The sequence below is a fragment of the Lagopus leucura genome, unplaced genomic scaffold (assembly GCF_019238085.1).
Source record: "Lagopus leucura isolate 7727_CA_CO unplaced genomic scaffold, USGS_WTPT01 Super-Scaffold_100159, whole genome shotgun sequence".
In the NCBI taxonomy this organism is placed as follows: Eukaryota; Metazoa; Chordata; class Aves; order Galliformes; family Phasianidae; genus Lagopus; species Lagopus leucura.
Genome location: NW_024962335.1, coordinates 21257691 through 21274379, shown reverse-complemented (window position 1 = coordinate 21274379; position 16689 = coordinate 21257691). Strand labels below are relative to the sequence as shown.

At 40.0% G+C, this 16689-nt stretch overlaps 1 protein-coding gene across 1 annotated transcript in view; it reads left to right on the top strand.

The window, feature by feature from the left end:
* The window catches only part of RESF1 (retroelement silencing factor 1), a 26419-nt gene extending 12067 nt beyond the window's left edge, over window positions 1-14352 (top strand). The window contains exons 2-4 of the mRNA XM_042890240.1: window positions 7882-13313; window positions 13720-13794; window positions 14149-14352. Of these exons, the coding sequence (XP_042746174.1) occupies window positions 7922-13313; window positions 13720-13794; window positions 14149-14294 (5613 nt within the window). The 5' untranslated portion in view covers window positions 7882-7921 and the 3' untranslated portion in view covers window positions 14295-14352. The remainder of the gene's footprint in view (window positions 1-7881; window positions 13314-13719; window positions 13795-14148) is intronic.
* Window positions 14353-16689: the final 2337 nt, after the last annotated feature.

The window sequence follows — 16689 nt, the reverse complement described above, 5'->3', positions numbered from 1 at the left end:
GAAGAACAACTTCTGCTGCTTTGCAAAGATCATTGCCTGATGAGAAACTGAGTGTTTCTTACAGTTAGAAAAAGCTCTTTATAATGAATCAGAACTTGCAGATATTGCGAATGGCTTGTTTACGCTGCCTTACTGCTTCACAATATGATACATGGAAAGTGAAAGAATGGAATGACATCCTGTGTTGAGATGTATCCAGGAATGGGCAGCAAAACAGGAAAATATCTTACCAAAGCAGAACCAAGTTTCCTTCTGCTGGAGTTAAGAGATTAAAGAGTTACTTGCAGAAAAAAAAAACATAAAATAGCCAAGTGGCTCCAGATTGTCAGTGTTGTGCCAGAGGGCCTTTCAGAGCTTAGCGTAGTGGATGAAATCACAGATAAGGGATATTGTAACAGCACAAACCCCAAGATGGTGAAGTTTCCTCACTTCAGCTGCTAATATATGCTGTGATTGGCTTTATCATGGGTGTCAGTATTTGCTGCGACCTCTGCCCCTCTGGTCACAGCAGTGGCATCTGCTTGGGCACTGCATGTGGCCTTAGCCATGAATTGAGCGGAATGGAAATGAATGTGGCCAACAGCTGAAGTAGGCACATAGGCATTTTCCTGGATTTTTTTTTCCACAAGGGAAGTTGCCACAGATTTTCCTTGTGTGGGTATGGAAGGAGCTTGCTTGCCATGAGGGGAGGCCAGTGGGTGCACCCAGTTGATGTTGTCAGAGGAGTGAATGGCTAAGTGATGGATTCAGCCACCTGGGCATTGTCATGGTAATTGGCTATAACTCAGTCGTATGCAGTATGGATGACTGCAGTGTGCCTAAACCAGGCATTATGTTGAATAATTGCATAAGCAACAATAAGGAGATATCCTTCTTGGGGTGGATCAAGGAGGAACCTCTGTAATAGGTGAGTGTGAGGGGCCATACCAAGGTTGGAGGAGAGGGGAATTAGTATAATATGATAGGAACCTAAAGGTTGTGATAAAAGTTGTAACAGTATTGTTAAGCTTGCTAGTGTTTGTTGATGGATGGCTCTGCCATGCAACTTGTTTAGATAGGAGAAAGAGCTGTGTCTCTGAACCAAGGAGGTAAGCTCTGCTGAGTCTTTGTACCGGGGAAATAGGAGGACCTGCTTGGAATTGGTCATTAAATATGTAACAAACTTCTGGGAAAACTTGCATTTGTGACATAATTCTGAGAAACTTCTCTATTTATAGTGTAAGTAACGTATATAAACTGAAGATCTTTTGTGTAAGCTACATATGATAGGAGGATTACCCCCATGCATCCAGTGCTGCTATTAAAGAATGTCTGCTTTCCAACACGCCAACTTGAGTATTGGATAGTTTCCTGGTTGACCATCTTTCAGTATCAGTTGGATTCTGATTGTGAAGGTTGGAGTAAAGTGGAGACCCTGTGGCCAGGCTCTGTGATAATATCACGAGGTATTTTGGGTTGAAACAACCACGTTATACAACTTACTCATAAAAGAAGCGAGAATATATTTATTGACGCAATATAAAGTAGTGATTTAATAGCAACAAGATTTGAGATGGCTGGCTACACTTGATTATTTACTGCATAGATGGAAGAGTAAACACACATGTAGGAGACCTTCCCTCTGAGTCACAATATTCAGAGTGGACCCCCTTGCTTTCTAAATTCCTTGACTTATGGAACCAAGGAGCCTAGGTGCAGCCAGATCCACCTAATCCCAGACTTGGACAACGGTTTATGTCTAAGGGACTAAATGTGCACAATCAATCTAAAGTGCAATGTTAGTGAAGTTAACAAAGTCTAAAACAAACCCTCAGTTGTTTACTGAGGGTCTGCGTTGGCAAGATGTACAGGAACTCTGCTCACGTGTAACCTCAAGAGGCATCCCTACTCAAGGGGAGATCCTGTTAAGCAGCCCAAGAAGCCCTTTGAGCTCTCCTGCATGGCAGTGGCTGCACACTATTTCTGGGGTAAGGTGATTGATTGGCTTAGTCATAGTCTGCTTATCAGACCTGTGCTCAATTGGTCATCAGCTTTTGAACCAGGTGTCTGCTATCATCAGTTCTTTCAGCCTCCTCCAGCTAGAGGCAGATCTGTGGTCGTTATCATTACTGTTGCTTGCTGCCAGGTTGAGGTAGGCAGTTACGGAAAGGAGAGCACACTGTCACACAAGGATGGAGACTTGATACTATGGAACTGGTAAACTGCTGCCTTGTTGCCCTGAGCCATCGGTTTTCTGGTTCTCTGTCAGAAACATTCTCTGAGTAAACTTTACAAACTAGAGGTGTGTTTGTCTAGAGTCACTCAAGCGCCACTTGAAAGAAAGAAAATAGTATAATATAGTATAAGAGGAGAAAGGGGAGGAAAGGTATCTTTACTGACTTCTGAGATCAGCCATTGGGTTGAGCCTCTTTCCCTTCCTATAATTGCACTGGGAAAGACTTGTGCATGCAGTTATACCAAGTGCTTCCCTTGGAAACTTCAAATCTCTATAGAGTTATTCCATTGTTTAACACGTTTGTGATCAGTGGTATTACTCACATTATTGCTATTTACACATGCTCTGCAGGTGGTGTATTTATCATCTACAGTTCAGAAGAGTTTTGTTTCTGAAACTTCTTTTTCTACAGCATGTGACTGCCTCTCAAATTTCTCCTGGCACATCCTGCCTCCAGGGGGACTGTGTGGTGTTCTTACTACTCCAAAATAGCTTCAAGGCTTCTAACGTGGATGTTAGTGGAAATCTTATCAGTTACAGACAAAATGACCTGCTAGACTTGAGGTAATCCTTTTTGTTGGGATGACAACATTGGTCTTCAGCTATGTTGAAATGGAGCTCAGGATTTCTAAAACAAATAGGCAGGGTAACTTTCTCTTCATGTTTTATTTATTACTTCCTGTATTCAAAGTAGCAGAGGAAATGGAAGAGCTGAGGTAGTGGGCTAGAGGATGCAGGACTTAAAAGGTTAATAGCGTCGCTTAGTTTAGAGCAAGGCAATGCAATCAAAGCCCCTGAAGGGAAGTTTTCTCCAGTCAGCAGAAAAGGGACCAATGAGAGAACAGTGGAAAAGGGAACAAGCATGACAAGGAGTTGCAGGGGCATGCAAGATAGGGGAAGTGTTCTTATCTGGGACAAAGGTCAGAAGGACATAGCAATGAGGACTACTGACTTCATCCAAGAACGACCACCAGGTGGGGAGGAAGATGTTGAGCCTTCATCCAACAACAACCAGAGGAGGCTACCGCGCATCTGCCAGGGGGAGGAACAATATGTAAATGATCCCTTGGGAAAAAAAACATGCAAATGAGTTCTTGGAAATCTGATGAATATTTATGAGCTTGGCTCTTAAATATATAATGCATCTGCTTGCGGGAGTGCAAGTTGGGAGAAGCCATTCCCCTTGCACCCAGCGCGTGTGCAGTGCTGAAATAAACATACCTGCTTTGTAACCTTCTGTGGGTTATGGAGTCTTATTCTGCAAATCAGAGCTACTTCCTTTCATAAACAATCCGGCATCCACGAGCAGAGCAAGCTTCTGAAACAATTAGGGCTGCTCACAGCTTAAGCTAAAATTTAATACTCAGGCATGTGAAGGCTTGAATAAATCCAGTTACCAAGCCATGTCTGCTCTTCTGGGCTCTGTACTCAAAGCTTAAGAGGTCTGTTTGTTAGCGTGAAGAGCTGCCTTCTGATCCTGTGTGTATAATGTGAGGGAAGTGTTGGGATGCCTTGGTTACAGCATGGTGGACATCATGAAACATAACACATCTACTTTCTTTAGTAGCTGTTGCCTAAATCTACTACTACTATAAACTACTCTGTTGCAGAGTAGTTGATAGGAAAGTAACATTCTATGCCAAGTACCTTCATCTGTAATCTTACTGATTGTTGTTATGGACTTGCATAATTTTGTCTTGAAGTAGTTGATTAATTGTTATTAGAAAGCTTGATAAACTATCTTGTATTGTTCCTCTGAAGTAGCGCCAGGTTACATTGCAGAAGCAACTGCTGTCAAGCAGGGAGTGCCCTATTTGAAGGATTCCAGTGACTCGTCTTCCTTGCAACCCACCAAGTGAGATGGGACATCTGCTCTAGCGATGCCCTTACCATTTAGCCAAAATAGGTGCATTGATGTTAAGTTAGCAGTTTAGTTACTGCCGCATCTGATTATAGAAATAGTAAATATTTGCTCTGGTTTGGCAATTCAGTTACTGGTCTTTCTTGGCACAGAAGTTCCCATGCTGTGATTCTGGGGCCTCTTGCTGCATTTGTGTTAACTTAGTGATGTGTGAGATTTTTCAAAGGTCTTACATGTCATCAAACTACTACGTGCTTTCCCTGCATTTTCTCCGTTTAGGTGTTTTCTGGCTCCAGTTTGCAGGGCTACAGACTTCAAGTTATAACGTTCATCAAATGAAGTATTAAATCTTGGAATACCTTATTTGATTCAGTAGATCAAAACAGTAACTTTTTTTGTGTGTGTGTGTGTGCTTTAGGCTTCATTTACGAGAACTACTCTGAATGAAATACCTTGTTTTATTAGTTTGTGCCACAATGTCAGAGGCGGATGTTGATGGGATGGTGTTAGACCCCACCAATATCCTGTTGCATTTTGTAGTCTTGTGACTGATGGCAGCAGAGGGATGGTGTGACAAAATTGTGTCTGATGTGCAAGTGCATATGATGCAAAGGAATGTCATTGAATTCCTCTATGCAAAAAAAGTTGCACCTATTGACGCTTGTTGACACTTGTTAAATGTTTCTGGAGACCAAAGAGTGGATGTGAGCGCAGTGAGATGGTGGATGGTGTTTCAGCAGTGGTGACAGTGATAGTGGGTCACCTCTTCTGGTGCAGGTATTGACAAGTCAGGCATGCAGGCTCCTGTTCACGGCTGATGAAAATGCAGAACTAATGGTGGTGACTGTGTTGAAAAGCAGTGTGTTAGAGGAAATTCTCAGCTACATCAAATAGTGTTATTGTGGCTATTGTAGTTTTAATGGCAGTAAATAGGAGGCATTACTTTTGGAGTGATCTAAGTGTTTTTGGCTAGTGTTTTCTCCTAGGGAAGGATCTCCTAAGAATAAACAATAAGGAAAATTGCCAGTGGAAACTGATTTTTTTTTTTTTCCCCTTTTTAAATCATAAATAAACTTAGTGTGTAAACTAAGTTTAATAGCAAACCAAAGCAAACAGATTTCCACTGAGTGTATTCTTTTTCCTCTTGAACATTTCAACTTTAGTATAGAAACTCATTCCAATTCAACTTGGGAATTTGGGCCAACTATATAGAAAGCTCTCAGATCTCTCTGCAGGTGGAATGTGAGTTTTCCATGAAGAGTGATTCGGGGACATTGGTTAATGTGGAGACCAGAGGCACAATTCGGACTGAAAGATAAGTCTATGTGCAGGTACATCAGTTGCATAACAGGGAATTTAATGAAGACATGTTGCTGTTACTCCTCTGTTCACTGAGAATCTCTCCATTTCCTTTCTTTGTACCTTCACTGGAAAACTGGCATGAACCCATGTGTAATATTTGCTGATGATTTTGGAGGCTTGGGGTTCAGAAGAGAATATAGGAAGTGAATTGATGCAAGCACATTTGAGGAGACTTCTCTTTGTCTTCTGGAGTCTTGTTCTGATATAGATCTTATCAGACATTTTTCCTAAGGCACGTACTTTCTGCCAGATACCACTTTATAAATGGCATGTTTGGATATATTAAATTTACGTAATATTTTTAAGTTGTGGTCTGTTGTGGACTGAATGTTGTCATAATCCATCTAGCGAACATGAACCCAGTATTACTCATCTTGGTCTTGGCAGTGACAAGAACTCTTGACTAGGTTGTGCACTGCATGTAGTCAGTTTCTCCTGTTTCCTGCTCAGTGATGCCTTATTTTTGTTCACGCATCTGAATCGTGCTTGTTGTATTAAACAGCTTCAGCAGTATTCAAAGAAGTGGTTGTTTATCGTGTGATTATTTATCAGGAAATGTCCAGTTGGATGTTGTTGATCTGTAATCTTAGCTTGAGTACAGAAGCCTGTATTTTCACCTGAGCTGCATACCTTAGTGTAAACACTGCTTTAATACTGCTGTTAATCTTGAAGGATTTGTGCTGTTATAGTGTTTTTTTAGTTTCTTCTCATAAGCAGCTTTGTTTTCCAGTTTCATTTTGTACTGATGCCTTTTGAGAGCATGAAGTAAATGAGTGAAGAGCTTACAGCTATCTCTAAATCTTGAAAATAACACTTGGGTAGTTCAACTAGACAGTTCTTAACTTTCTGGCTTTTACAGACTGCATCTGACTTGTGCTTCAATTCTAAGATTGAAACTGGGAGAGACTTTTCAATCTCAGAGCCATGAAAAGAAAAAGTAGGGATAATGGTTGACCTCAAGGAAATTGTGTGAAATGTTTTGTGGAGAAATTCAGTCTAATACTCAGTGTTCTTGCCTGTGAGTTTCCTTTTTTTTTTTTTTTTTTGAGTATTTTTCTTTTGCTTTGGAGGTATTAGCTCTGACAGATTTGAATTTGTCATTCAGAGGTAACGGCTGTACCCAGATGGGCTTATTGATTATCATTATACGAGGACTGCTGTGAAAGCAATGCCTCGTTTTATTGTTCTGCCCTACCATGTCAGGTTGATGTTGGTGGTATGGCAGAAGAGGTTGAACTTTCCCACCAGTATCCTGTTAGGTTTTTTTGCCATGTGAGAGATGGCAGCAGAGGAGCAGGCTGACATGGAAGTGCAGCTGAAACAAAGGGGTGCCATTGAATTCCTTCGTGTGGAGAAAAAATTGTGCCCACTGACATTCATCAGTGCTTGCCGAACATTTCTGGAGATTAAACAGTGGATGTGAGTGCAGTGAAGTGTGGTGTGCTTCAGCAGTGGTGACAGCAAGAGTTTATCATCTCCACTGGTGTAGATTTCTGCGAGCATGGCATGCAGGTCTTGTACGTTGTCAGAAATGCATTGCTAATGGTGGTGACTGTTGAAAAGTAGTGTTTTGTAGTGTAGAATTTTCTCTATTAAATACTGTTATTGTGCTCTTTATATCTGCTGTAGTTTCCATGGGAATAAATCTGAAAAAAAAACCCTCTGAAAGCTACCTCCTATGTAAAATGAAGAGTTAGACTGTATCCTGTCACCTCCTGAATGCCTACTTGGCAACAGGAGTGATGATGTCTTGCTCACGCTTCATGCCTTCAAGCTTAGTAGGTGAATGGCTTAACTTCTTGAATTGAGGCTGTTTTCCTTGTAGGTACATGTGCTGTCAACAAGCGTTATAACTTGTATTTCTCCAATTGGTAACTGACTGCAGCATCAGAGAAGAGAAAATGACATGTGCAATGAAAACAAGCAGGGTACATTCTTACAAGAGATCTTTAATGAACCCATATCCATTTTCTCCTTTCTTTTGTCACATTTGAAGGAATAATTGAAGCTCAGTCTTGTATAGAAACTGACCAGTATTATATTCTGCAGGATCCTCTCCTCTTAAGCATTGCTTAGTGCATCTGCATGAGATGATACAGTATTTTTCCCATCAGATTTCAGTGTAAATATAGGAATATAGTATTACATTTTTAATTCCATTATTCAACCTTTCAGAATAATCTGAGGGTTGTTTTTTTTTTCATTAAACAATCAATACAATTGTTAACTGCTGCTCTGTCTCCTGTAACTTAACTGTGCTCTGGGAAATTATCTGTGCAGCTTGGCATAAATAATGCTGATGTCCACAGCATGTTCCAGTGGAGTTTCTGTTCTTTGTAGCAACTTAAGTTGAATGGTTCTGTTTGTTATGGATTTTAAATTCCTTCTTGGTAAGTTGATGTAGGTCTTGATAGATAAATTAAAGTTTTGTTCTTGTTTTTAGAATTTCAACTGTGGACTTCAGAAAAGGAAATCAAGAAAAGATGGACTGGAATGTAAGACCACTCCAGAATGCAGATGCGCAGAATAACCTGCAAAGTCAAGAATCCTGTTACACTCAAATGCTTTCTAATGCACAAGCTTTTCCTCAAACAAATGCACTTTCTTCTGAAAATGCATGCAATTATGTGGGAAATAACCAAGTGTATCTACCAACTGTTAATGCTGCTTTACCAGGAACATCTGTAGCCATAAAAAGTTTTCTTACCTCGGAATACTCAGTCAATCAGTCTCCACCATCCTATGTACCACCTGCACCGACACTTCCCAATCAGACATCACGTGCACAGGGGGAGATGACTCAGAGCTCTTGGCAAAACCCTGGTAGGCTTATTTCTTCCCACAGAAAGCTTCCTCTCCTGTCTTCTCAAATGAGCGGTGGAAACAGCGTGCCCAATGTGTTTCGAGGACCTCATTATGCCACCTCAAACAGTTATGCTGTTTGTTCACAAACGTCACAGCAGCGTTCTCTGAGAACTATGTTGCATCAAAGTAACCGTGAATGCATTAATTCTTCAAAGTTGGGGTGCGTCCCGCAGTATAACACAAATACCTCTGCTTCTTCTCAAAGCATTTCTGTACCTGTCAATCAGTCACCCGGTCAATATCTCCATTCCCAGAATAACTGTTTATCTTTTGGTACATCTGGGCAACATGTCCAAAACCAAATACATAATTCCGGTAATCAGATTCAGTTTTCACAGTCACTGAGTCAAAATACTGCCACAAATGTACAGTTGCCACAATATGTTCCAAGTCAGATGGGATCAGGAGCACCCAGTGGATGTTCTGCATCATCTTTGTTGCCTGCCAGCTATGAATCAAAAACTGTAGCGCAGCCTTTGCTAGGTGCACAGCAGGCAGTACACAGTGTGTTTAATAAATACCCTCTCCAGAGCTGCCCGTCAGACAAAAAAAATCCTTCTGGTTTTAACAGTGTTCAGCAATATTCACTGAAACATCAGCTGGGAGAAGTCAGTCAAGGGGTTAGGAATGGCTGTAATTCAAGTGGAAATGTGACAGTAAACCAGCTCTTTGACAAGTCTGCACCCCCCACCGACATCTCCTCAGAATTTTATGATATTATGCAAGGAGCAGTACCTTTTTCTTCAACGGATGCTTCGCAGCCACTGTGTGATCCTGTTTCAGTTCAAGAAAGGCAGACTACTAGTTCAGTGAATGTGCCTGCTAATTCTCAAACTTCTTCAGCAAGAGAAGATAAAAGAAAAATGACAGGTGACAATCTAGCTTGGGAAACTCAAAAACTGCAAGTTATTAAAAGAAAATGTGCTCTGCTTGAAAGGATGCACCAGTATAGAAGAAAATTTTTGACTTCAAAATGTGACAAAAGCACTTCTACGCTTCCTCCGAGTTACGAAAATGCACTCTCTAATCGTCTTCCTCAGATGCCCAAGCAAAGTGTAGTATCTTCCCTATCACAGGCAGTGAGGACAGACAGTCAGCAGCACTCTATTTTTGGATCTTCTCCTGAAGAAAGAAATGACAAAAACATAACTGGTGTTGACAACAGAAGGTTAGAAGGGACTCACGGTAATCATCAGGTAGAGCAGGGAAGCCTTTCGTCAGGGCCCCTTCCCATTCCTTCCCACAGTGAACTTACAGCTCTATTAAATAATCCAGAGAATTCTCCCATCTTGGAACAGAAGAGTGCCTTGGCCTCTTCTCAGAAAACGCTGACATCCTTGAATGATGCTTCATGTCACAGTCAACCAAATAGCTGTAGCAGAGATGCAACAACGAGTGTGGAAAGTTATCCTGAGAACTCAGCATTTCTTCAGTTCGTATTGAGCAGCACAAATATGTTAAAAGAGAAGAAAGCTGGCACTATTGCTGATAACATACTGACTAATCTCCTTTCTAATGAAAAACAGCAGGTAGATTCAACAGGCTTGGGTGGGAACTTATTAAAAGACACTAGTGAGAAAGGTGATTTGGTATCTACGGTCCACACACACACTCCTGTATCAGGAATGATGGAATCTAATGCAAATAAATTCAGTGGTGATGTAGCTCAGAAAAAAATGCAGTTTTCTGAAAATCCATGTTTTAAACAGAACAGTGGTAATTATTCTCTAGAGGAGCTAACTGCATGCCTGGGCTTATGGAAGAAACAAGGTTCAGAACCTGTGAGTGTTCAAAATAGCCAGTCAAATGAAAACATTGCAGCAAATCAGATCTCATCATTACCTCACAGCCAAAACACAACAAATAAGAGAGAACAAGGTGATCTTCTGGTTAGCACAGATGTAACAGTCTTGCCTTTAACAACCACTTCCATAGGACAAAAACATGACATGTTAAGTTGCAATTTGATAAAAGGTTTAGAACTCCAAATTGCAGTTGTCTCTCCTTTGGTGCTTTCTAATGAGAGAGCTCAGAGTGAACAGGTAAACAAGTGTCCAACATCTGCAGATAAAACCTATCCAGTGATTGACACGGGAAGCATACACAGCATGCAAGAAGAGGGAAAAAATGTGGTAAATACAGATAAAGGAACAATAGAAAGTGTTTCTTCATCATCTGATGACTGCATTCTGATACAGACGGACGACCCGTGTTTACAACAGACCAAATCAGCTGATGGAAAGAGAATAGTAGAAAACAGTATGAATGCAAATGATTCATGTGGTGAAAACAAAAGGAAACTCAGTCAAGCCATGAGAGATGCTGAAGAAAATCTACAGAACAAACTTCTTCCTGAATCGGGTCAGAGTTTTCCTAGTAAAATGTTCCAAGAATATATAAAAGACCATGATGGCAAGAAAGCAGTGCTAGGGACACAAAGTAATACTCCCTCAGCTGTGATAGAAGAACAGATGTTCCATATTGCTAGCGTATGTTCCCTTGTTGAAGGTGATAAATCATATAATCCGCAAATAGCGAGCATGTTCAGCTCAGTCCCTCAGACACGTGCACTGAACAGTGGTGCCCCATCAGAAGAAAATGCGTCTGACCCAAGGCAAAAGGAACAGCTGATGAAATTGAATAAAAATGACCTGAGGGAGAACACTCCGCAGCGAGAGACCTTGCTGCAAAAGGCACTGCGAGAATCATCATGCTACATTAGTGAAGTAGATGAGATTTTCAATAGTGCTATAACTAGCCATTCTAAGAAAGAAAGCAGTGGCAAGCTTGCTAGCACAGTTTCTACCTCAGAGCAAAAAAAGCCAGTAAATACATTTTTCAAGTATCCTGAAAATGACTTGGGAATTCTTGCTAGTATAAACCAGGAGTTAGCTAGAAATTCACTGGATTCCTTGGTAAGCGTTACTGCTGAAACAAATGCATTCACTGTTACAACATGCAGCAGAAAAGAAAATGTCACATCCTCTAAAAAGAGCGTAGAAGAGCTACACGTTTTTGGAGTAGAACCCATTACGTATCTAGATAATCAGCTTACTGAACTTATGAAAGAGTTTCCATTTGGCATTGAAGGGGCTGATATTCTGACAAAAGAACCAGCAAGAAACAATTCTGTGGCTGAGCAGAGGGAGAATCAAGCTCAAAAAGAGGCTCATGTTCCTGCCAAAAAAGCTGATTCAAAGAATCCAGTAGATCAGCTACAAATTGCACAGTTAAACTCTGGTCAGGTGCAGGAGTTACTTCCTGAAAAGAAGCCATGTTCCTCTACTGAAAACAGTGGAGTACTGAGTCAACTGTCTGAAAAGTCTTCAACCCATGAGGGCAGCCTTGAATGCAGTGTTCAGCCCAGTCAAAGTCTATGTAAGGAGAAAGAAAACCCACAATCCCCTTCCAGCTCTGGAAATAAAGAGGTTTGTAGTTTAACGGGTTGTCTGTCTGTGTCGGGTGAAATGTCACAGAGCTCCTGTAAACGTAGAACTTCTGTTTCAGATAAAAATGCCGAGCAACTTTCAGAAGCTGAAAACACTAACTCTGCAGGAAGACAAGAAAGCAACAGTAATTCTGATGCCATAATGAAGAACAACAGTGTGGGAGAAAACCCACCAACTTGTGAAAATGTTCAGAATAGCATTCAGAAGAATAAAAAAGATGTATGCAAATACACCTCTGTAACTAATGAAAAATCCAAGACGAACAACGAACACAAACCACTTTCACCACAACTGGAAAAAATTGGGCCACTTAATTCCTCTGCAAAACAAGATGTTAATCGTTCAAAAAGCAGTAATTTGAAGGAAGAGATGCAAGAGTCTAGAAGAGCTCCATCGTCAAAGAAAGAGTTTCATTGTGACAAAAAAGGTCATCATAAAGTTTCAGAAGGGGAGTTGTCAGAGAAAGCTGGTTGTAAAGATACAGATAATACGATGAAGTCATCAGAAAAGAAGGAGAGAATTTTCAAAATGAAGTCCCTTTCAAAAGATAAAACCAGAACAGATTTGGCCGTGAAATCCCAAAGAGACCTTCATAAATATACAAAGTCAGAGAATGTTGCAGTTAAGCACAGTGAAGACTGTAAAGGACAAAAAAGAAAAATCTGTGACAAGAACACGGGTAAAGAACAGAACTGCAAGAAACGAAATGTAGGAGTTAATACTGAAGGGAAAGCAAAGTTATCTCCAGAAATAAAACGTGAAAAGCTGAATAGTTATCAGGCAGAAGCTATGAAGTTCCCAAACTTTGGCATTAGAGACTTAAAGTCAAGCAACTATACATTTTCTCAGCATAAATCTGTAAAAGCTCATCCGCCACAGGAGGAGTCATACAAACGAAAGAGGAAGGACAATATGATTGGAAAAACAAGCTCTAAAAAAACAAAGGTGGAAGATGAAAGTCTGAAACAGTCTGAAACAAAGAACTCCAAGCGGCATTCATATGATCACAAGATAAATACCGACAAGGCTAAAAAGCTGAGTGGGGAAAATGTCTGGAAATCTAAGAATTCATTAGCAGATCGCTCTGTGCTTAAACTACAGAGAAGAAGGGGTCTATCTACCATCTCCAAAAACCACCTTTCTAACAAAGAGAGACATCTTGATGGTCAAAACAAAGACAAGTGTTCCGAGAAAATGTTTTCTGATAAAAACTTGCTATATTTAAACAGAAGAACAAACAGATTAAAACTACATCTTCAAAAGGAACCGAAAAAGCACTACCTAAATAGAGTTGCGTTTAAACGTACTGCTCAGGAACGCATCTTTCTGACAAAGTTGGAGACATCACCTGTCAGGCCTGTCTTGCATGTAAAGTCCAAAGTATCACAACGTAGTCTAGATTCAAAAAGAGATGCTTCTCTCTCTGAAAATGAGAAACCAGGGAAACGGCAAGTGCTTGAATTTAAGCTGTGTCCAGAGATACTGTTCAGAAATTCAGCCACTGATGATGAAAGCTTAGCTGCAAAGAATTTTCTGGAAAAAGAGAAAACTACTGTGGAAGGTATGATGAATATGCACCTCTTTTCCACTTCAAAAGGAATATATGTTTGTAGTTCAGATTAGGTTGAGAATCATGAGGTTTTTTTGACTGCTGCAGCATTTTCTTAGTCTTTGTAACTACTACCATATTTGCTACAAGTTGTCTTCCTCCTCCTACCTATCCCAATCTTTATGCATTTTAAGCAGTGCATAACATGTGAGGCATATATATGTCTAACGTGGAATTTGATTGTAAGCAAATAAAAACAAATCTCAGTTTGTACTTAGCAACTCTTGCAGTCATCTTTGTGCCCAAAGAAAATTTCCTTTTGCATGTGTAGTATATATGTTATAGCCTAATACTGAGTAGAGACCAATGTTTGTCAAAAAGGAACTTCAACAAAAAACCTTCTTAATTTTCTTCGTAGGTGTCAAGAGTAAAAAAGAAGATTGGTTAAAGTACGATTCAGTGAAGCAAAAAAAGTTGAAGGAGATCTTTACAGGTGAACTGGCTTTTGATTGTTGATTTTGAAATAAAAGTTGAATGCTCTCTGCTTGGTTTTAAGTGTTCCTTTAGAACAGCCATTTGTAATGAACTATTTCCATCGATTCCTTAGTAACTCTGCCACCAAAATGGGTGCTGTTGAGTAGACATCCAAGTTTCAAAGACTTGTGGAAATCTTTATTGTCACAAGAACACGTTGCTGGAGATAGTAGAATTTTCTAGTGTACATGTGTGCACTTGAGTCATAGGTAGCATTGGTGATGAGATTTACCTAGAGCTGTAAATTGTGGGCAAAACCCAAGCTGGCTGTTGGCATCTTTTGCTTTACCCTGCTTCTCTCCCTGTCTTTCAGCTGAGGACTGTATTCCACTTGATACAGCCATAGAAATACTGGAAGGAGATGACAAGGCTCTTCACATTCCGATGAAAGACTCCAAACAGATGTTTCAAACCTACAGGAAAATGTATCTGGAAAAAAAGATGGAAAAGCCTGGATAGCACTCCTGTATCATACATCACACTTGATACCACTGGAAAAAAAATGCTGACATTAGAATTCTTTTTCCGGTTTACTTCGTATTTTTGCATAAGTGTTCATATTTGTTCAGCAAGTTATCAGCAAGTTATTATTGCAAGTGGGAATTTATTTCATGTGTATTTATTGCACAATTAGGCTTTGGTGCTGAAAATGTCATTGTCAAATGTTGTACATCTTTTTGGCATATTTGACTTTTTTTTAAATACAGGAGATAGCAGAATCTTGGGGAAAAAAAAAAAAAAAAAAGAAAAAGAAAAATTAAAAAAAGACCCTCAAAGTCATTTAAGTAATCATGATCTGTTTTCTTTTCTGATTTTGGAAAAATTCAACTTCTGATACTTTCCATTGCTGGCAGTGGAAAAATATTTCTACTAGAAAGGGATTACAAGAATTCTCAGGCATTACATGTTTATTTTCTATTTATGCTAGTTTGATTTTTGTTCATCTAGCAAGGCTTTCAGTTATTTGTAGAAAATTTTTTTGGTAAACTTGGAATACAGATACAAAACCCTTAAGCATGAAGGTAAGGGAGTACCGTGAAGTGTTTATGCTGCTACTCGGTTTTCTTAAATATATTTTTGTAGAAATTGTAGAAGTTGAACTCTGAATTCTTCATCTGGATGCAGTGCTGTAAGCTCACAGCTCACTGAAGAATCTTCCCTACTTCCTTGCCTCTCTTTCTGCTTTCTTTATACGTGAACAAAAAGTACAGCGGTTGAAGTGCACGGAGTTTAAATTCACTTCTGTCTGACTGTGATGCTCATTTTGTCCAGACTGTAATTAGTTCTTTGTTTATAAAGTATTAGCTGATGTTTGACTAAGGATTCACTGTGACATAAGAATTATATTTGTTGTTGGATGTCTTTTTTAAAGTGCCTTTTCAGTGTTGTTCACAATTTTGAATTGTATTCTTTTTTTTTTTTATTTTAGAATTGTTCTAATTCTTTTTATCTGTTTAAGCCTTTGTACTGAAAGTAAAAATGCTATAGATATTTTACTGACTGACTTTTTAATACTTGAAATAAACTTTCAAAGGCTATGCCTAGTCTTTTTTTAGTTTAAGAAGTATATAGTTATATTTCTTACAGTTATCTAAATTAGCACTGTAGGTAATCTTGTAGATCAAACACAGCTTTAAAGTAAGTTTCATATCTTCCTCCTTTGAAAGGTTTCATAGTTAGAAACGAGAGCTGGACTTGAGTCCAAGCTTTTTGAATCAATGAAACTAAGAGAATGTACTTAGATTTCAGAAAACACAAGAATATTTTTCTGTTCAGTATTTTTTTCTTCCTTTTCTGTTCTGTTTTGAACTAGCATGAAAGAGCCTTCAGTGTTCAGTCATGAAGAGGCATGCTTGTAGGGATCTTGGGTATAATAATCCAGCAGAGCATGAACTGGGGAAAACAAACAAACAAAAAATACCTAAAGCAGCTCACTTGCTGTTTCTTCTGGTCCTTATACTGGTATACAAGCCATGGTAATAAAGCAAGTCCTTGATCTCAGTCAAGCAAGATGTTGAGATCCACTTAGATATGGCCACTATGAGAAAAACCAGTGCTCTGTTGTTTGAAGAAGATTGACACATGTGAACATGAGGGCATTCAACTTGCACTGAAAATACCCATTATGAATGTAATGCGTGGCTGTTGTCATATGTTTCCTGTACCTGAAAGAACATGTAATATGCATATCAGCAGTGGGGCTGTGTTGTGCAGATCATAGATCCTGTTATGTCTCTGGGAACACCAATAGACTTTGAGGGTCCTGCTTGTCCTTCTGTGAGCATCCACGCTCCTACTTGTGTGTCCAGGAATTCATGTAAGCTCCAGCCTGAGCCTTCAGTCCTTGCCTAAGTGATGTCCAGGAAGTACCTACCTCTAAGTCGTCTCTTTTAGCCCGTGCCTGGACATGGAAACTGCCCAGTGATCCACACTCTGACCCTTGACCTGTATTCCTGTGTGGACTCAGACATATGTTCTTACATTGAAGCTGCCTGTCAATCACTGGAGTATGTTTGACCCGTGATCTCCTTCACTGAGTCTGAACCTGGCCTGTGAATTGAGTTCATGGCTTTACCTTAGCCCTCCATCATCACAAGCTTGTCTGATGACCTGGCTTCACCCTGTTTGCCATCCCTGGCCTGTCTTGCTTGCCTTGCTTGGCTACTGGGGGAAGAGTGAGACTTCTGCCTTGCCAGTCATGGTTACTCACTTGGTTCTTAAGGAGCAGCTGATGCTTGTTGAGCCCTAGCAGATAAAGAACTGTAAGATGTGTGTGGGCAACATCCTAACCTGTTGGTATCTGTCTTCACTTCCCACTCCCTTTTAGGAAACTCAGTGTCAGTAGGCAGGGCTG